This window comes from Erpetoichthys calabaricus, chromosome 8 (assembly GCF_900747795.2).
Source record: "Erpetoichthys calabaricus chromosome 8, fErpCal1.3, whole genome shotgun sequence".
NCBI lineage: Eukaryota > Metazoa > Chordata > Cladistia > Polypteriformes > Polypteridae > Erpetoichthys > Erpetoichthys calabaricus.
Genome location: NC_041401.2, coordinates 91,861,367 through 91,882,945, shown reverse-complemented (window position 1 = coordinate 91,882,945; position 21,579 = coordinate 91,861,367). Strand labels below are relative to the sequence as shown.

The 21,579-nt window shown below is 38.6% G+C and overlaps 1 protein-coding gene across 2 annotated transcripts in view; it reads left to right on the top strand.

Annotated features, from left to right (window-relative positions):
* Nucleotides 1-14,307, top strand: part of akap1b (A kinase (PRKA) anchor protein 1b) — a 145,694-nt gene extending 131,387 nt beyond the window's left edge. For both annotated transcript variants that reach the window (XM_028807090.2, XM_051931225.1), the window contains 4 exons: nucleotides 371-438; nucleotides 585-658; nucleotides 11,599-11,664; nucleotides 11,949-14,307. In XM_028807090.2, the coding sequence (XP_028662923.1) occupies nucleotides 371-438; nucleotides 585-658; nucleotides 11,599-11,664; nucleotides 11,949-12,011 (271 nt within the window). In that variant the 3' untranslated portion in view covers nucleotides 12,012-14,307. The remainder of the gene's footprint in view (nucleotides 1-370; nucleotides 439-584; nucleotides 659-11,598; nucleotides 11,665-11,948) is intronic.
* The last annotated feature ends 7,272 nt before the right edge of the window (nucleotides 14,308-21,579 follow it).

Here is a 21,579-nt window from a genome sequence, read left to right as displayed (position 1 = left end):
TGTGTCTCTATTTGTGAAGTTTGACTGCCTAATTCCCATTTAAAAAAAAAAATACAACTAATATGACAGTAAGCAAAATTTTAGTTAATTGCCTTACACATTTAAAAATATGAGTTGCCTCTTAAAAATCCTGACTGGATAGAAAGTAGCATTCACTTTTACTTTTTTTGGCACGATTTTTTTCCAGTTTTTATTTCTTTATTTTCCACTGAGACACTAAGAAAAAAAGTTTTTTTTATTGCTTGCATTCAGTATCTTACAGTGTGTTATTGGTAGCTGACAATCAGCCCTGCACTACTGTCATGATTAAATGTTGTTTTGTAATCCATTTTCAAATCATCTTCTTCAACTTCACTCTTTGTGACTGCAGGTCAGACTTTGTAACTCTGCCATTCCAAGGAGCAGAAGTGCTACTGGATAATTTAATCCCAATCCCAGGTACATTTTGTCAGAATTTACACTATGAATAAAGCATGCATTCCTTGTGCAGTTTTTAAGCACTTAATGTTTAAATGAAAAGTATATCAATTTTTTTTTACTGTTTTCATTAGATCTGTTAGGTTTATTTTTTTTAATCTTTTAAGGTGAGGACAGATTTCCACCAGAGGCTGATGCAGCACTTGAAGAATTGACTCGGGGAGTTCCTCTTCTTGCACAGGTAATGTTTTCTCTTATTGACGACAACCTATACTATGTTTAGTTTTTGTTACAAAAAATGTCATCATTGGTTGTGTAGTGGATATTGCTTGCAATAAAATTTAGTAATTACTAAATTGTATTTATTTAGTTGAATGATAATTCTGTTGCATACTTGTAGGTTTCTTTTTCTAATATAGGTAACCTACCCTCATTTATATTTGCATATTCATAAAACTAGCTAATTTTTTTTTTAAGCAAAATTGTGTATTATACCACACAGTACAAAACATTAGTGGCGTGGTAGTCAACTTTCAATGCAGAAATTGCTGACTTAATAAAACTTAATAGGAACTTAAATTTGGGTTTAAAGCTGTAAATGTGGTATTGATTAAATGCTTTTCTAATCTGTTTTTAAATTACAAAACTTGAATTAGATTAATGTTCCTTTATGCTGTATTCTCAGTGTTATGTTATTATTTGGTGACATTTCTTAAACTCATTTACATTATTTCTGAACCATTAACATTTCCATGAACAAAGCCATATTTTGCCATTCAGCCCTCCAGCAGAATTTGCAGTAGGCAAGGCTAGAATTTCAGTATGAAATATTAGGGACAGGGTGTAGTACAGCATGTAAAACTCATCGTAAATATTTGTAAACCTATCGTAATTTTGAGATACCCTTGTGAACAGCGTAGAAGAAAATAACTTACCACAAGTCTTAATTTTCCCATCAGTTATATTGATGTTTTGTATATACAGTTCTTAGTGTAAAGGTGTTTATTAATATTTACATGAATTTTGCAAAAGCCTGTCCTTTTAAATACATTGACAAGGTAATTAAGAATGGGATGAAGTGGGAATGATTTTTGAAAAGATGGCAAAAGAGAATCTTTATATGTATTTAATAACCTAAATAGAAGGCATTTTGACAGAGAAATTAAACGATATTAAGATACATTGTAATTGCAGATTAGAATGTGTAATAGCAACAGTAGGGATGTTTTATTAGTGCTAACTTTTGTATTGAGTATAAAAGACCAGTTAAAGTAAATTTTTATACAAAAGTGAAACTGATTGATGCTCTTTATTTGACAAATGGCACTATTTTTTGAAATGTTTGACATGAGATGATGCAGTGTAAACACAAAATATAAAAAGTTTTGATTAGTTTAAAATACTTCAAACTACAAATCTAGAGATTTTATTTTTTCAACCTTAGCCATTTTAGAGATATTTAACCAATTTATAGTGCTACTTTAATTTGATATCTGCATTATTTGTGACACTGTGTCAATAAATTTGTGTTTGTATAACTATATTAAAGGATCAGTTATTAATGTCAGTGGCAAAAGATACAAATAAATCTTGGTCAACTGTGACCAAATAAATCTTATCTATGCTATTGGCATGAATTTAAGATAGATACTTTATTAATCCCAATGGGAAATTCACATTCTCCAGCAGCAGCATACTGATACAATAAATAATATTAAATTAAAGAATGATAATAATGCAGGTGAAAAAAGACAATAACTTTGTATAATGTTAAATGTTAACGTTTACACCCCCGGGTGGAATTGAAGAGTCGCATAGTTTGGGGGAGGAACGATCTCCTCAATCTGTCAGTGGAGCAGGACAGTGACAGCAGTCTGTCGCTGAAGCTGCTCTTCTGTCTGGAGATGATACTATTTAGTGGATGCAGTGGATTCTCCATAATTGATAGGAGCCTGCTGAGCGCCCTTCGCTCTGCCACAGATGTTAAACTGTTCAGCTCCATGCCAACAATAGAGCCTGCCTTCCTCACCAGTTTGTCCAGGCGTGAGGTGTCTTTCCTCTTAATGCTGCCTCCCCAGCACACCACCGCGTAGAAGAGGGCGCTTGCCACAACTGTCTGATAGAACATCTGCAGCATCTTATTGCAGATGTTGAAGGACGCCAGCCTTCTAAGGAAGTATAGCCGGCTCTGTCCTTTCTTACACAGAGCATCAGTATTGGCAGTCCAGTCTAATTTATCATCCAGCTGCACTCCCAGATATTTATAGGTCTGCACCATCTGCACACAGTCACCTTTGATGATCACAGGGTTTATGAGGGGTCTGGGCCTCCTAAAATCCACCACCAACTCCTTGGTTTTGCTGGTGTTCAGTTGTAGGTGGTTTGAGTCGCACCATTTAACAAAGTCATTGATTAGGTCCCTATACTCATCCTCCAGCCCATTAAGTAATTGAAATGGTGTTATGAGACCGTTCTTCTTTTCCTGGACTCAGTCAGCTATCCCCATAGTAAATGGAAAATGTACCTTTCTGAGGGAATAAGAAGTGATTGTAAATTATGTCAATTTTAAGCTTAATAGATAAATGAGAAGGCCAGTGTAATGTGTGAAAAGTTTGACCATACCAATCTTAACAATGATACACATTATAGCATAAATGCTTCAAATGATGCATCTGTAAAATGTTTATTAACAATTGCAATCCTTAAGATAAGCAATGTATATTGTGGTGGGATTAAAGAAGCAGCCAATTCAGCTTTCTTTGATCAAAGCCTAAGGCAAGCTTTAAAAAACAGTGAATATAATATCTTATACACTTTTTCAGTTATTTTTTTGAACATTTGTTTTTGTGATATTGCTTAAGCCCTAAATTAAGCTAATTTTACTTTTGATTTAAGCATTACACTTCTACCCATTCCTCATTGTAAATAAACCAGTTTAATCCCCTAAAGAAGGCATCCATGCCACCACAGCACAGTGTGGTATTATGTACAGCTCATTTTCTGTAGAGCAGGGGGTGCTATTTGAAAGCATATGTAACCAGCACTAGAGAGCAACAGAAACAGTGTGACACATTCAGCTTAAAAATTAGCCCAAATGCTAAATGTGTGTTTTTGTTTTGTTTAGACAGATATTTTTGAGGGCTGAAAATTCAGAGCATCTCAAGTTTACACAAGAAGTAATTTCCTGCTTCATCTTACTGTTTTTTTTTTTTTGGATCAATCTGCAGCACACCTTTTGCTTCTGGCAGTAAATGTATTTTTTGTATTTTTTTTTTTTTTCCTGTTTTTTTTTTTTTTTTGTTCATGTGTTTGCCAGTGAATCCTAAAGGCATAGATACTTCCTTCTGCTGAAATAATGAAGGTCCCTGACAGTTAACAGGAGGCATTTGCACCAAGGTCCTAAGCTCGTCATTATGGTGTTTTCCTTAAAAGAAATGCATAAAATGCTTTTCAATAATGTAAAGTGACAGTTTTTACAACTCTTTATTTTTATAGTTATATTGCATAATAGAATTATTTCTGTAAAATATATCTATAAACTCATTTTGTTAGGCAGGGTTTCTGTTTTTAGTGATGAGCAGTTGTTATTGCATCAACTATCAATCTTGAAATCTGCTCAGAATTTCCTTCCATACTTGAGTTAATCATATTTTTCTTAAATAGAGGAAGAGTGCATTATATAGAGGGCTGATTTTCATTCATTATCTAAAAATCTACTTAAAGTCCGGTTCCGACTAATGTCTAAGATTACGTCAAGGTGTACCTTTTTTAAAGCACTGGTTTAGTTTGTTGATGCGTCCTGTATCAATTGGAAAATAATCATTTCTACAGATGGTAGTAATGGAAGGTTCAGAAACTTTGAATATGTTAAATCAAATTTTCTTAAGTTGCAGAAAAATATTTTGATTTAAAGGTTTTCCAGATGAGAGAAATGTCTTGTCATGTCTAGATTTCAGCACAGAGCATATTTGTTAAGTATTATGTAGTTTAGAAGATTTGAAATTGGTAGTAGTCTGCTAGTCCCAATGTAGAGAACTGTGTAGGACTATTTTTTTAATTTATAAATCTGCTCCCTCACACTTTATAAAAGGCTTTTCCCAGTCCTTGCCTCCTACTGCCTGCAGCACTGCATTTTGATGCCACCTCAATAAGACAAATAAGTTCCTATAAATTGCCTATAAGATTTATTTCATCTTTCCTGACTGAAATATTTACAGGCCAATATTTTCACATCATTCAGTAGGTTTTGAAGACTTCCCCAGAGTACTTTTTTTTCCTGCATAATTGGTGACTTAAGCAAGAGAAAACCATCAAATATTAAAAAAAAAAACAAAACAATTAAGACTGGATGCTGTCCCCAGTCTTCAATGTGTTGGTTCAGATATTGTTGTTAAAAGCTCTCCAGAGACAAGCTGACAGCTGTCACAAGGATTATGAAATGGCTCCCTTTTCTAATATCGGTTGTAACAGCACATCCACACTGCTATGTGATAGGTGTGATTTCATTCACAATTGCTGCTCTTTTCTTATCCAAATTTCAGCTCTTCTACAACTTGCAAACCAGTAACTAGAAGTGAAATCCATGCTGTGCCATACTGTCTCTGTGAAGTTTTTTTTTGTTACGTTTTTTTTAATCCATGGCTGATTTATATTCCAGATTCATCAAGTTACAGTTGCATCTAATTTTTAAAAAAGGATTATATGAATGCATTGGAAAAGAAATGTAGGCGTATATTAATTTTTAAAATGTATTTTCAAATTGCTAATATGAAGTAAATGACCACTTGATAATATCTTGTTTGACAATACAATGAAGTATGTTAAAGTTAAGTTCAGATCTTTAGATTGTTTTGTAATTATCATCTTTGTTGTGAGACAAACAAATGACCAAATCTAAAGCAAGGTTATTCACCAGCAATGATTTATTCTTATTCAAATTGATTTTGAACCCCAAAATCTCATATATATATTTCTCTTCTGGTTCGTCCTGCTTCCACTTCAAAACCAGTCCTGCCCACACGCAGCTGACACGGCATTTCTCGATTCCTGTTCGTCCTCTTCCATGTCATGCACTATACTGGCCTGCTGAGCGTAATACATCCAACAAGTACTCGAGGTGTTGCCGCAACGGTAAAGTAGCTTTACCACCTTTGCAGGAGCCACCTGTGTCTTTACAACAGCTTCTTACACAGCAAACATCAGAAGCTAAAAATTATTGTGAGCACATTCAAGAATACAACTCTTCTCTAGCGTTTGCTTCCATGGGTGCACAGATAACTCAACCTACTGGCCACGGACCATACTGTTTTAAAATACACGGACAAATTTATCACCAGGTCTCTCCACTATACGCTAACACTTCTAACTCTCCAGGATATGGACAGTTGTATGTTTTTGACACAGCGCAAGCTACTGAAGTATGCTTACAAAATAAAGCAAATTCTGCATGCAGCAAAAATGTACTTCTCCAGCTAGATTCCATGCTCAGAACCATCAACCCGTTCGCTAATTCATACAAACACATACATGAAATAGCTCAGTCCAATCCAACAGCATCTGTATGAATGGTTTTCAAGGAAAACCCTAGGCAGGATTTATGACGATACAATGCCCCGACATGTCACACCGATGTTGCAGTGATTTTCATCGGAGAAGATGGCGAAACACCTGCTGAAAGGGACATTTGCATCTATCCCATAGGCAACTCCTATAAACAGATTTCCACGCTCAATATGAATTGCGATCCTATGGTTTACCCACTTTTATTCCCTTACAGAGACATTGGCTGGCACAAAGATTTACAACATGTTCCCGATAAAAGAACCGCCAAGCGAATAAGGCTTACTCAATGCCAGTTTTACACGTACAGATTAGCAATGAGGAATACATTTAGTATTTTACACTCTAGCGGCAAACTATTCCAACAGTACATCGTAGATGTGTACGTTAAAACAGAGGGCGCGCGCCTCAGCTATCTCAGATTACATCAACAAGATCTGCGCATGGAACTATCAGACGCACTGCAAGCAAATGCTGAAAATAACAACGTACGTGTAGGCAAAATGATCATATTACCGTCCACATTTCCAGGAAGTCCAAGATACAAGCAACAAAACTATCAGGATGCCATGGCAATAGTACGTAAATTCGGAAAGCCTGATTTATTTATCACTTTCACATGTAATCCTACTTGGCCGGAAATTCTACATGCACACTGCGTCTTTCAAGAAGTATTTATTTCTTCTTGATTTCTGAATTCCTTTCTCACCGTTTTCCGTTTCTATTCTTACGCTGCCGTATGCTATGGCGGGCGTCGGCTAGTTTTATATAATTTAGATACAAGTACTAATAGAGGTAATGACTAGTACTAGTGGATTGTTATCTGCAAAGAGAGAACTCCTGTACAATCACCGTCTGGTGTCACTTTTTTAATGAAAAAAATCAATTTATATTTTCAGGTTAGGTTTCTTGGCTGACATATATATTTAAACTGTTATAATGTTTTGTGTAGTGCAGTGAATAAGTAAACCCATTCAGGTCTATGAAGGTTTTTTTTCTACATCTAAAAGATTATGGAAACACAAGGAGCCCTTTTGGACGCTGGTTATACATGGCATTGAACACACCATGGAGATATGATGTTAATTGTCTCCCTTTAACAATGTGTATTTCCTCTATTCTTTATGTGACAACTTTAGCTGGTGTCTTAACTCTTTTACGGCGGATGTCGACTTTTGTCGACAGGAGGGGTTGAAGGCTAATGTCGACAAAAGTCGACATCCAGGGATAGGGGGCGACAATCAGCTGTTAATGGCGACAAATCTCACTGTCACGTCACAGGTATTCCCTCTGTGCTTGGAGGAATGCTAGACTCGTTGACTCGGCAACTAAACCTTGCGTGTGCGTGAGTTGTGAAATGTAAACAATGGCAAGATGGCACCGACATGTGAAAAGGCAGCGAAGCGAGTGCAGAAAAGAAAACACTCGGCAGATGATGTTTTGCGCATTATCGCGGAGTCGGACTCTTGATTTTTCCGAATCGGATTTTATTGGCAGTGATCAGGAGATCGAGCAAGAGAGTGAGAAGCAGGCATCAGCTGATCAGACACCAGCCGATGCCGTGCCAGCGGATCTGCTGCCAGTTGAGTGCCTTCATGCAGCCGATGCATCTACGGCAAGGTTCGCATGGGATAAATACACAGACATTGATCCGTTGAGAGCCGATCTGGCTACCGGAGTTTACAAGACGGCATGGCTTGCTGTTGGACACGACAGATCACCAGCTGCTGTACTTCAGGCTGCTCTCTCCTGATGCTGCTTTTCAGCTACTGTCAGACGAGACAAACAGGTAGGCAGAGATTTTTTTTTGAATCGCGGGCTGCGTTTGCATCGCATTCTCGTTTTTCAAAGTGGAAACCCACAACGAAAGACGAGATGAAGTGCGCTGTGGCATTACAAATAGAGATGGGACAGAACTGGTGATATAACTTCAGGGAGCATTGGTCCAAACGTGTTTTTGTCCCCTGGTGGCTTAGGTACGTGCTGCTGCAAAGTTTTATTCACTTCTGTAATAAACAGAAGCAAATCCCATGGGGTGAGCCAGGCTATAATGCCATACATAAAGTTCATAAAGTTTCAGAAGATGAAAAAAGGTGACAATACGGTTTTCATGCAGGCAGAAAACTTGGTGGCAGTGGCATGGCACGATGGCAAATGGGTGACTTGTCTCTCTACAGTACACACTAACAATATATGTGAGAAAATGCAGCAACAGACAATTGAAAAATAGGCACCAAAGCAACAAGTATTGTAAGGAGTGCAATGTGGCAATGACTGAAATTGGCTGCTTTGAGCGAGATCAGACTTTGCTGTGTAAAATGTATGTGATATGTATGTGAAATCATAGAGTATGCAGGCTCATACAACATGCAAGACAGTAACATTTGTCAAAAGTAAATATTTTTTGTTGATTTGATATGTTAAACAATTGCTTTGTGTTCTTTTTTAAAAAATGTTAGTTTTTGGAAAAATATTCAGCCCTGGGAGAAAAGAAACAAAAAAAAAATTAGCCCTAAAAGAGTTAATATCTATATATATAATTCACTAAGCCGGAAGACAAGTAGCCACCCATGGAAAGCACGCCGGAAGGGGCGTGGATTCACTAAGCCGCCGACAAGTGAGACACCCATGGCGCACGCAGGAAGGAGCCACGCCCACCAACTCTAAGACCATTGGATACGACGACAACTCAGAGTCACGCCCACCAACTCGGACGTGACGCCTCGGAAAACATGCCGTCATTTCTGTTTGTCTGTGCCACAGTCCACATGCAGCTCTGAGCCACGTTGACTTTTCATTAGTCAACCTCAGTGGAACCTTGGTTCACACAGAGGCAGCGCCAGAGAGAGACAGAGGTACACACAGGCAGCCCGAGAGAGAGAGCCGCGCACACACAGCGCGACAGAGAGAGCCGCGCAATCCTTTAAAACTGAGGTTAAAACACAATAAAGGAAGCAGTCTTTAAAAACCAATAAGCCCTGTGCCTCTTTCATTAGCGTCTCACCTGCTTCACCACAGTCGAGATGCTTTCTCAGCAGCTGACCTTCTCTGTGCCTGACTCTACTACTGCCAGTCGCCTGATTAAAAATGGTGAACTCCTGCAATGTTACTATCTTGGTTGGCTTTTACATAAAGTTTGGATTTGTTCAAATGTTCCTTTTTTTCCCCTTGTGCTTAAAACTCATTTTAAAAAAAAAAAGTGTTTATACAACTGCTGCAATGTTACAGAGAGAGAGCTCGCGTGCTTCTGAGAGATGGAGGGGGCTCGCGTGCTGCTCAGAGAGAGAGGCGGGGTGGGGGGGGGGGCTGAGGAGGCTCGTGTGCTGCTGAGAGAGAGAGAGAGAGCCTGGGTTTTTTTCCCCCTGTGCTTAAAACTCATTTAAAAAAAAAGTGTTTATACAAGTGCTGCAATGTTACAGAGAGAGAGGGCTCTCGTGCTTCTGAGAGACAGAGGGAGCTCGCGTGCTGCTGAGAGAGAGCCTGCACGTGCATCTGAGCAAAGACAATTTCCTGTTAGATTTGCCTTTGCAATGACAATTAATAAGGCACAGGGCCAAACTTTGAAAAAGATGTGAATGTGTCTGCCAAAACCAGTTTTCAGTCACGGACAGTTGTATGTTGCTCTCTCCAGAGTTCCATCTTTTCATTCACTTACTGGTATGCCTGCAGGAACACGTCCAGCGAGCGAGAGAGAGCGAGCGACACACACACACGCATACAGGTGCGCGAGAGAGAGAGCGCTGGACGCATAAGAATAATAATACTTCATTACATTGATATACCGGTGTTTTCAGTATTCAAAGCGCTATCCACACAGGGAGAAACCGGGAAGCGAACCCAAAATCTTCCACAGTCTCCTTACTGCAAAACAGCAGCACTACCATTGCGCTACAAGGCAGTTAATGCACCGGCCTCGATTTTGTTTTCACTTCTGTTTACAGCGATCGGATTGTAGCGTGCATTGTTGCAATGTTACTTTTCTTGGTGGCTTATTACATTACGGATGTTTCACATGTTAACTTTTTTCCCTGTGCTTAAAAGACATTAAAAAAGTGTTTCTCAACTGTGACTCCGGAACAACTCAGTACGCAAGCTATATTAAGCATCAACAACGAAGACTCGCTACACCTTAATGAACAAGTGCTGAAACTTATCCCTACCGACGAAGTAACTTTCACCAGCGTGGCCTCCATCGTCACAGACGATCCCGCTTTAAGTCACGGACAATTGTATGTTGCTCTCTCCAGAGGTCCATCTTTTCATTCACTCACAGTGGTATCCACAAACCCACCCCATTTGGACAACTGTGTCGTTCAGCAAGTGTTCACCCATCAATACATAATTATGCGGCGTATGTTACGCCGCGGGTTGGCTAGTTGATTTATAATTCAGAAACTGTGATTAGGTCTCTTGACTGTTTTGGGAATGCCTAGTAATTTCCCAGGAAGAGCTGGATTCTGTTGGAAGGGAAGTCTGGGCTGACCTGCTGTAGTGTTTTTGTGGGAGCTTTTTCTTTTTGCCTGTGATCAACATGGCTAGCATGATGGACCTAATTTAAAAGTTTAATTTTAAATTCTGATTATTTCTTTGGGTGATTTGTAAAGATTTAACAGTATGCAAAATCTCCATGATTGTTTAAAGTTCTTCCATCTTATCTATATAATGCCTAAAGCTATGATTATTCTTTAATTAGAACACAAGTTCCATTACATCCCAAGTAGTAAAATCATTTTTTATTATTCCTTAAACATTTATTAGTGTTCAGTAACCAACTGTTGGTCTCTATGGAAATGTTTCAATCATCTTTGTACATATTTAAAGGGTAAGCTATTCTCTGTGTTCAAGTCAAGTGATTTTATTTTGCCTGTGTGCGATAAATTGAATTGCAAAGCCATTCATTTTATTGTAGAGGGTAATTCTTCAGCCCTTCTGGTTTATAGATTTTGACACTTCAGGTGTGTTTTACATTCTTAAAGTTTGGTCAGATATCTCAAGAGACATGTTAATTTCAACAAACATATATCAGTGTGTTAAGATTCATTTTCTAATAATTGATTAAATCCCCAGCTGGAGGTAAAAAAAAAATAGTCTTGCTTCACATCCCAGGTTCCAAAGTAAGTGTAACTTGGTCAATAATAATAGTAGCTACATAGCTGAAAGATTTGACAAAGTGTAGCAAATTATTACAGTGCATGGAAGAACAAAAAGGGATATTGTCTTGAAAACTAACATAAAATCTAGCTAAGTGCAACCATATCTCCGCTTGTTATTGGAAGTTGTGTAATAAGGTTTCAGGTATATTTGTTGCAGTTTTAGTAACCATCACAAATGGATTAGATCTTTGCGAAAACACACTTATAGAATTACTAGACAAATGAGTCATTTAATAAACATGAATTTAAAGTGTGTCCTTTTAATTTGATGAAAACAATATTTTAAATCTCCCATAGAGATTCTGAATTGTAACTTTTTGTAAACTGCCTTGTCCACTCTTGTTAATGAGATTCTTTTCTGTATGGGATTTTAGTTTGTATTAATGGGGCTCAAGATGCTTAGTGTAATATATTTCCGTGGTCTCTGAAAAATGCACAAATCCTTTAAACATTTATTTTTCTTTCACAGGTCTCTAATTATGATAGCAACACAGGTTTGCCACAGATCCAGCTCTGGAACATGGTTGGCGATGAGGTATGCAGCTTGATGGTTTTGATATTAACCCTAATTAGATCATGATGTCTAAAACATTTTGTTAAACATGAATCTTTACCTATTGGGTATGTAGGGATGATGGGAATATGTTCAAATCTTAAAGACTTATGTATCCATAATATAGCTCAGTTTTGTTTTTATACTCACATTTTCTTTGTAAGAAACAATGTATTCATCCATGTCTGTCATTTGTTTCTAATTTTTATTCAGTTTTTTACATTAACAGTTCTGTAATGAAAGTATTTTTTTCTCTCTCTGTCTAGTTGGTGTCTATAAACAGGACCCTTGTGGAGAGAGGATTTGCTTCTTGGGTGGACAGCTTCTAGCCATTGGAGCATATTATCTGTGCCTTGCTGTGAAAGGATTTAAAACGATTTAACTGTGCCTGGACAATGGATGCTAGAAGTGGCACTTCACATTATGTAATTTATGGTTTCCATTGCGACACAAAGTATTTATGTGGTCTTTAAAAAAAGAAAAAAAAATATTTATTTGTAATTATTTTTCCACCTTCAGTGATTTTTTTTTTTCTTTCTTTCTCCATATGCTCGGAATGGGACACAAACTGAACTTTTTTTTTATTATTTAAGAAATTGACTGTTTACCTATTGGTGATCAGTCTGGAATTAAACTTTTGACAGATTCCCTAGGTTTCTGCGCAGATAAGGCCCTTAACCTGTACAGCACCAACAAAAGAGTGCCTAGTGTTGGCATTTCAGATGCCTCTTTGCAGATTTTTATACAGATTGTATAAACTTGTACAAAGTTTACCTAATTGCATATTCTTTTTACACACTTGTTGGGTAGGGTATGGTTTCTTTTACGTGTACAATTTTTTGGGCTGTTAAGCTTCAACTTGAAGTATTTCTTTGTAATCGTGGCTGGGTGCTGAAAGGATAGATTTATCTGAAGCAACTCTGAATATAACTGAGAGGCAGTGTTTTGAAGTACTATTGAACAGTTGAAGGCATTTAAAGTGCAATCTTATTGATTGAATCCGCTTGGTATCAAATTCTGAAAAGTCAATTCTTGATTTTCCCATGAGAATGCGGTAAAAATATCCCTTAATTAAGTTTCCCCTCACTCTACTTCAGTACTTACTGCTGATGGTAGCATCTCATTTTGTGCTTTGGTATGCTGGGATAAAGTAAACTACCTATCATATGGGTAAAGTTTGATCTTAGATGTTCAATCCCTGGAGCAAATGTTTAACTTTTCATTTTATGGTGGTATACTGTCATGCATTTCTACTGCAAGTCTGATTGCTCCATTTAAATGCACAAGCATTGTGGTCCTTGAGTTTGATTGCAAAAACACTTGCTTTGAAGCTTGGCTCTAATCGTCGTCATCTTGCCTTTACACGGACTCTCATCTATGTTATTGCAGTTTTAATAGCATATTAGCAAATAAACAGCTCAATCCCTGGACACCCAGGAACACCCTGTGAAATGATATCCAACATGTTGTGTGTTTTTTTTGAGAGTCTGCTATGATTATGTACATGTGCTGCTGTTCTTGGCTAAGTTGGGGGAATGCATCATTTAACTAAAAGCTGCTCAGATATATTATGAAACACTATGTTTGACGTCCTCCCTCCAAGTAACAAGTGTTAATGGTTTCATTTATGTTGATTGGTTCCTTTCATTGGGACTGGGACATTTCATTAATACTGTATGTGCAATATGGGTCACCCAGAAAGTCTTTTTTGTTTTTTTTAAGGGATGGTGATAAGCAATTATGAACTGCAGAGACTTGCGTAGGAGTTGTTTTTGATGTCAGGCGCCTCTTCCAATAATTATGAGATTGTGCAAGTTATTTCTAGTATCGTGGCATTTTCCAAACAGCCCCAGACATAAAAGGACCAGTTTAAAATATCTTTGGGTGAAGATTTGCAACATTGGATTTAAACATCAATTTAATCGGTCTTTGGACTCTCTGTGGACCAGATCTCAATGCTTTAGAAACATTCAAAGCAATGAGATACACGATGGGAGGTTTAAGTGAAATTAGCAGAGATGTGTCTGACAAATCTTCTAGGATCACCTGTAAACACACAATTCAGGCCCTTAAACATCACAAGTCTGTATATAGTCTCAGAACTGTTTTGTATGGACCTGCTATATTTTTTCTACTGCCTTTATTCTCCACACTAACTTGAACCTTCCCAGATATTAAGCTGATTTTTTAATGGTTCTGACAACATTTACAGTTAATGTAAAGGAAATCACTGCCATGTGCAGTTAGCTAAGAACAGCAAGCTGCTAACCAGTAAATATCCATGTGTGTAAATAAGACAGTTTTTCCCATGTGTGTTTTTGTTTTTTCCGTGTCACTTTCAAATATGAAGGGAATAGACCCTGTTACATTTTTGTTTGATTAATCCCTGTCTTCCCCCTCTATCCTCAATCAGTACCCCAAATCAGTAGGTAGAACTGGTGTGAAGTGTTTCATATAGAGTTAAATAGACAGGTGAATATTTCAAATTGTATTTTAGCAAATTCTTCTCAGTGCTTCACTGTGTACAGATTACTTTTGCTTATATTCTAATACAGTTTGAATTATGGTAACCTGATTGCCTGTACAGATATATTGAAAAGCAATTAAAAGTTTAAACAAAAGAAATATTTGGTATTTCTCATTTGTCTGTGTGTGTTGTACATATTTTATGGAGTGATGCTATACGGCACACATTTATTGAACACTTTACAGTCCTTTCAGAAATACGTTTTAAAGGAAGAAGAATGGGAAGTGAATTCAAATCACTGGAAGGATACAGGTAGTTAAAAATGAACTGATAATACGAGAATGGATAAAAAAAAACAACAGACTTAGCATATTTAAAGTGCTGGCATGCAAGTGAGGCCTCTCATGTTATTTTGAATGTTACCTGATTTTCACTGGCACACCATGGTAATACGTTCTATATAGCACCTTTACCATGCTCAAAGTGCTCTACAAATATTCAAAGAAATACAATATTAATGAAAGAAGACAAAGCTCACATAAGTAGCACAGGAAACAAACTAATATCAAAAATTGTTTAAATACATGAAAGAAAATGATCAATTGGGGGGGGGGGGGGGCGAGAAAACCGTAAAATAACTATGTGCAAGCTTATGCAGATAGGTATTAAGTCACCCACAATGATAACGAACAATGAGAAGGATACCATTGGGTTTTGGAGTCGGATTTAGAGTGAAGGATGCTGGCCACTCAGTGGTTATTGGTTTGATGTTCAGTTTAGAAACGTATGAAAGTTCCAGCCAGATGAACCCCCTAACCCTTTGCAAAGTAAACGCACGTGAGTGGAGCTGCCTCATTTAGAGATGCAAGCATCACATTTTTTCCCATGTTTGTGTAACTTGTTAGACAAAAGTAGTGATTTACTGTGAGTGAGCCATTTGTTAACCATGATAATGTTAGATGCAGAAAGTTCTTTGTGTACAGATTCTTCTCTGGAGTCTTAATCACTGTGGTACATTGACACACTTGTGATCATTAACTTAGGGGGGTGGTATATTTGAGAATGAAGTCTGTGATAGAAGTAGTGGCTCTTTGAGTACCTTGGGCCATACCTGCTCTTGACTTTCTATATGAGCCACCGCTGTAAAGGGAAGGACTTTTGGTTTTCCTCCATAGCACTCATTTCCTATGGCATACGCAGTAAACAGCATGACCCTATACTACTATCTCAGATGGCTAAAAACAACTTGTACACAAGTCATAACTGTTGTTTTTGGATGCTAGAAAATGGTGAGAGCAGCAAATAGAGACCGTACCCTTTTCTGTCCAAACACTGGAATGTTGCCTCTAACCAATGCTCTTCCTTTTTTTCTTCAGGACAGACTGCTTGATTCTAATCAGTCATAACTGAAGAAGGTCCACTCTACGGAGACATCTCTACATACTGTTATGTTATGGCAGGCCATAGCCACCAACGTGTCATCTTTGCTTATCCTGCAGGATCTGTCATCTACCTTTGACCACAATCATCCACCAAGTCTGATCTTGGCATCACTGGGACTGCCCTTGGGTGGTTTGAGACCTACCTCTTGGGCTGATCCTACCATGTGTCCTGGCATGGAGCGATATCAAGGGGGTACCAAGCAAGAATCCGGGTGCCCCAAGAATTGGTGCTGGACCCTCTTCTCCCTGTACACCTCTACACCTCTTTATCATCCAGTCCCATGATTTATTTTACCAGAGCTACAGTGGTGTGAAAAACTATTTGCCCCCTTCCTGATTTCTTATTCTTTTGCATGTTTGTCACACAAAATGTTTCTGATCATCAAACACATTTAACCATTAGTCAAATATAACACAAGTAAACACAAAATGCAGTTTGTAAATGGTGGTTTTTATTATATAGGGAGAAAAAAAAATCCAAACCTACATGGCCCTGTGTGAAAAAGTAATTGCCCCCTGACCTAATAACTGGTTGGGCCACCCCTTAGCAGCAATAACTGCAATCAAGGGTTTGCGATAACTTGCAATGAGTCTTTTACAGCGCTCTGGACGAATTTTGGCCCACTCATCTTTGCAAATTGTTGTAATTCAGCTTTATTTGAGGGTTTTTCTAGCATGAACCGCCTTTTTTAAGGTCAAGCCATAGCATCTCAATTGGATTCAGGTCAGGGACTTTGACTAGGCCACTCCAAAGTCTTCATTTGTTTTTCTTCAGCCATTCAGAGGTGGATTTGCTGGTGTGTTTTGGGTCATTGTCCTGTTGCAGCACCCAAGATCGCTTCAGCTTGAGTTGGCGAACAGATGCCGGCACATTCTCCTTCAGGATTTTATTGGTAGACAGTAGAATTCATGGTTCCATCTATCACAGCAAGCCTTCCGGGTCCTGAAGCAGCAAAACAACCCCCCAGACCATCACACTACCACCACCATATTTTTACTGTTGGTATGATGTTCTTTTTCTGAAATGCTGTGTTCCTTTTACGCCAGATGTAATGGGAATTTGCCTTCCAAAAAGTTCAACTTTTGACTCATCAGTCCAAAGGTATTTTCCCAAAAGTCTTGGCAATCATTGAGATGTTTCTTAGCAAAATTGAGACGAGCCCTAATGTTCTTTTTGCTTAACAGTGGTTTGCGTCTTGGAAATCTGCCATGCAGGCCGTTTTTGCCCAGTCTCTTTATTATGGTGGAGTCGTGAACACTGATCTTAATTGAGGCAAGTGAGGCCTGCAGTTCTTTAGACGTTGTCCTGGGGTCTTTTGTGACCTCTCGGATGAGTCGTCTCTGCGCTCTTGGGGGTAATTTTGGTCGGCCGGCCACTCCTGGGAAGGTTCACCACTGTTCCATGTTTTTGCCATTTGTGGATAATGGCTCTCACTGTGGTTCGCTGGAGTCCCAAAGCTTTAGAAATGGCTTTATAACCTTTACAGACTGATAGATCTCAATTACTTCTGTTCTCATTTGTTCTGAATTTCTTTGGATCTTGGCATGATGTCTAGCTTTTGAGGTGCTTTTGGTCTACTTCTCTGTGTCAGGCAGCTCCTATTTAAGTGATTTCTTGATTGAAACAAGGTGTGGCAGTAATCAGGCCTGGAGGGTGGCTACGGAAATTGAACTCAGGTGTGATACACCACAGTTAGGTTATTTTTTAACAAGGGGGGCAATTACTTTTTCACACAGGGGCCATGTAGGTTTGGATTTTTTTTTCTCCCCTAAATAATAAAAACCATCATTTAAAAACTGCATTTTGTGTTTACTTGTGTTATATTTGACTAATGGTTAAATGTGTTTGATGATCAGAAACATTTTGTGTGACAAACATGCAAAAGAATAAGAAATCAGGAAGGGGGCAAATAGTTTTTCACACCACTGTATACTCTCAATCCTTGGCTTTACCAGCTCTTCACTACAGATGTCCACATGAATCTCTGCATATCACACTGATATTTCAGCCTGTCTATTCAGCACCCCATCTCTTTTCAGTTTTGGTCATTATCATTAATGCTTGCCAAGTTAGTGTTAAAGCTTGGGGTGGTGATTGATAATGAGCTGTCCTTCAAGGGCAATGGTGCTATGGTCCCTTAGTCTTGCAGATCAATATGCGCAAAATCGGACCATTTCAATCAGAATATTCAGCACAGCTTCAGCTCCAGACTTTGGTCTTGTCATGTCAGCAATACAGCAGCTTGTCGGCATATGTGACCAAACTCCTGCACATATTTCAAAATGTAGCGACGCATCCGGTGTTCAACCCGCTGAGGCAAGCATATGTCACTCCTCTCTTCAGATCACTACATTGTCTTCCTGTGGTAACATGATGAAGTTCACATCCTTGATGCCTTCCTACAAAGTTGTCAATGGATCAGAACCTATACAGTATATATGCAGATACATGTGAAGTCCTATGGTCCTCCTTGAACACTCCGGTCTGCCATTGAACAGCATCTGGTGCTGCCACCTCTGTGTGTTATCAAACCTCAGATCAATCTCTCTTCATGTGTAGCTCCTGGCTGGTGGAATGAACTACCCACCTCCATTCAGAATTCTGACTTCCATAATGTGTTTAAGAAACATTTAAAGCCTCTGTTTTTGGTGACTGTCTGTCTAACCAATATTACTAGTTTGTTTTTTATTATCTGGGAATTGAAACTTGCTTGTATTTTTGTTGTGAGCTCTTCCCTTGTGATGATCAATTTTGTACCCTTGTCATGTTACACTTGTCCCAAAGCAGCCCCTCAGACTGATATTTACACAATTATGTTGACCTCTTTTGTAAGCCACTTTGTGTTTCCTTTATCCCCATCAGTACATATCTTTTGTTTATAATGTATGCAAAGATTAATCCAGTGTTGGGCCCAGTTTTAGATTTAATGTTTTCCTTTACTCACTGGTTATTGGCAGTTGAAGTGTAATAGAGAGACATTGTGCAAATCTGCTGGAAAGATGACTGGAAACTTTAGGGTTCATTGAAATGGATACGGATAATACATTCTTGTTATCCTCTCAACTAGAAAGCCCCCCAAAGAGGGAACTTTGAACTACAAGTGTTGTTTTGGCAACTTTGAAATGTATTACTTCATTTTGAAAGGTGTAGACTTTTTAATTATTACTTGGGTCCTAAAGGAAAATACAACAGAGCACACAATCCAAGTTTGCACACATTTGTAAGTAAAGAGGTTTTGTCAGAAAGAGGACTAATGCTGACTGAAGTTTCTCAGACATGGACTACATTGCATGTAGCACCTCTTTCTGACTGCTGTGCGCTCTTTCCCTTGTTTGTGTTTTAGTACTCTGTGTATTTTGTTAATTTGTTGCTGTGTGATCAACAGCTCACAGGCAGTATTAACTTATCAATGTAAAATGTACATTGCAAAAAAAAAAAAAGTTTCATCAGCTCTGTTTGGAAAAATGGCCAGCAAGTTGAGCTCTTTTCTTTATTAAAATTTGCACCTTCTGAGTAAACAACATCCTGGTCTGCTTGTAAAGCAAAATCCAAAATATGTAGGCTGTAAAATGCAGTGCATGTATAAAATGGATCATGGAAGAACATTTCACATTGTTGGTATGACAAGGGTGAAAAGCAGCATTAAAAGAAGTTTTTTGGAAAATCAAGTATGAAAGATGAAAACACAGCCTTCAGCCCTTATTTTAGGAGCTTCAATGACAAACTTCATGTCAGAATGTGAGATGATATACAGTGTGTGGAGCCAAGCAGTGTGACCACATATGGGTGCGAAGGGGATTGCTAGTCAAGTGCAGTGCTTCCTTTGAGAGGAGAACTACTGTAAAATGTACAGGAAACCAGTACACACACCTCTAAGCTGGCCAACCCAGAGTTTAAACTGGCTGTGGTGTTCATGTCAGGCAAGCAGCTGGTTCAACCAAAGGTTGAGCTCTTAACTGGGATACAATGGAATGCAAAGGTGTGGGCACCCTGGTCAAAATGTGTTACAGTGAAGATCTCCCAAAGGCTTAAAGTTAAAGATGAAACATTGTTTTCATCATTTAAAGCAAGATCAATGTATTATTTTTGTTTTATACAATTGTAGGATGAAAAAAGGAAAGGAGCAGCATGGAAAAGGTTTGGCACCTGAAGAGATTTCAGGGCTCAGATCATTTCTACTAAGGTCTCATGCCTTAATTAGCTCGCTATGGCTTCTTCACAATCATCATTCAGGAAACGCCCGAATGGAAGATGCAAAGCTGTATAAATACTTGGACTCCTCAAACCTTGTCCCAACAATCAGCAGCTATGGGGTCCTCTAAGCAGAAAAAAAAATAATTGATGCGCAAAAAGCAGGAGAAGGCTACGAGAAGATAGCAAACCATTTTCAGGTAGCCGTTTCCTCAGTTCTTAATGTTACTAAGAAATGGAACAATGGAGGTCAATTTGAGATCTGGAAGACCAAATGAACTTCTTGTAGGAGTGTTAGAATGGCAAATCATGACCCCTATTTGCCTGCAAAAGACCTTCAGACTCTGGAGGGCTTGCCACTGTTCTACTGTCCAGCAACTCATGCACAATTATGATCTTCATGAAAGACTTCAGAAGAAAATCTTTCTATATCCTCATCCTAAAATACAGCTTTAGAAGTCAACAAATGATCACCAAAACAAGCCTGAGACATTGCTGTGGACTAATGCAGTCAAAATATAACTTTTTGGCCTTAACAAGTTCAAGATATTTTTGAATAAAAAACTGGACAAAATTCCATGAAAAGGGTGTCTCCAACTGTCGAGGTTGGGATTGATTATACTTTGGGTTGCAGGTGTTGGTATAGGGAACATTTCACAGATGAAAGAAGGGATTCAATGACATACCAGGAAATTCCGGAAAAATTTGGGCGGGCTGGTGGCGTTTGGAAGCTGAAGTAGGAGAACAGCATGGCTTCTACAACAGGATAAAGATCTGAGACACACCTCAAAATCTGCAATGGACTCCATCAAGAGGTGCAAGCTGAAGGTTTTGGCATGGCTCTCACAGTCCCCCAAAAAATCTGACCAGACCTCAAAAGAACTAGAAACCTTTTGCAAGGACGAATGCAAAAATCCTCCAAGTACTACTTGCCAAAGTGGGTGCCCATTTTGCTTCAGGCTCCTTTCTTTTTTTTTTTGTTTTGAAACTAAAAATGATGAAAATAAAATAATCTTGTTTAAAATATTAGTGAAATGTGTCATCTTTAAGTTTATCCTGGTTGGGAATCAGGTCATGTTTAACTTGCTCAGCTATTCACAGCTACAGAAATTTTGACCAAGGGTGCCCAAACATTTGCATGCCACTTGTATGCTGGTTAGTGTGGTTGACAAGATCCAGCATGGGGTTAGGAAGTAAGTTGTCAGAGCTTGGTGATCCTGGAACTTCAGCTCATGGTGATGATTCTTACAAGGCATGGGAGCAACTGGGTGGGTGGCCAGCTTTAAGACACAGCAGTGAAAAGTTTCTTAACGCATCTTGAAATATGGAAAGGCAGACGAAAGAAAATGCCAACCAGCAACTCTTCCTGTGCAGTTCCCCTACTCACCACAAGGGGGCAGACTTGGCTTATAAAATGCAGTTTATCACAGTGAGGTAGCTGTGGCTAAGAGAACAACCTCGAAATCCATTGTGATTAATAAATGTAATTTTTACAGAGCACAGGTCACTGCAGAATGATATCTGGACAAATGCTCAACACTGAACCTAAACGGATAATAAAAGCAACAAAGGGCTTAAAGTAGAGCATTAGATCCGGCCCATGCAAGTTAGAAGGTCTCTTGGGGTCAATGGTGGATAACACACTCGGGGTGGATGTGAGGAAGGGGAATTGTATGGCAGATCTGCTGAGTTGAGTTGTAGCATTGTGGGAGCCACAGCCTGTCCTGTGTGCTGGGAGTCAAAGACCAAATTAGCTTTGGATGGAGAAATGGCCTGTTCTTGAGAAAGACGCTGCT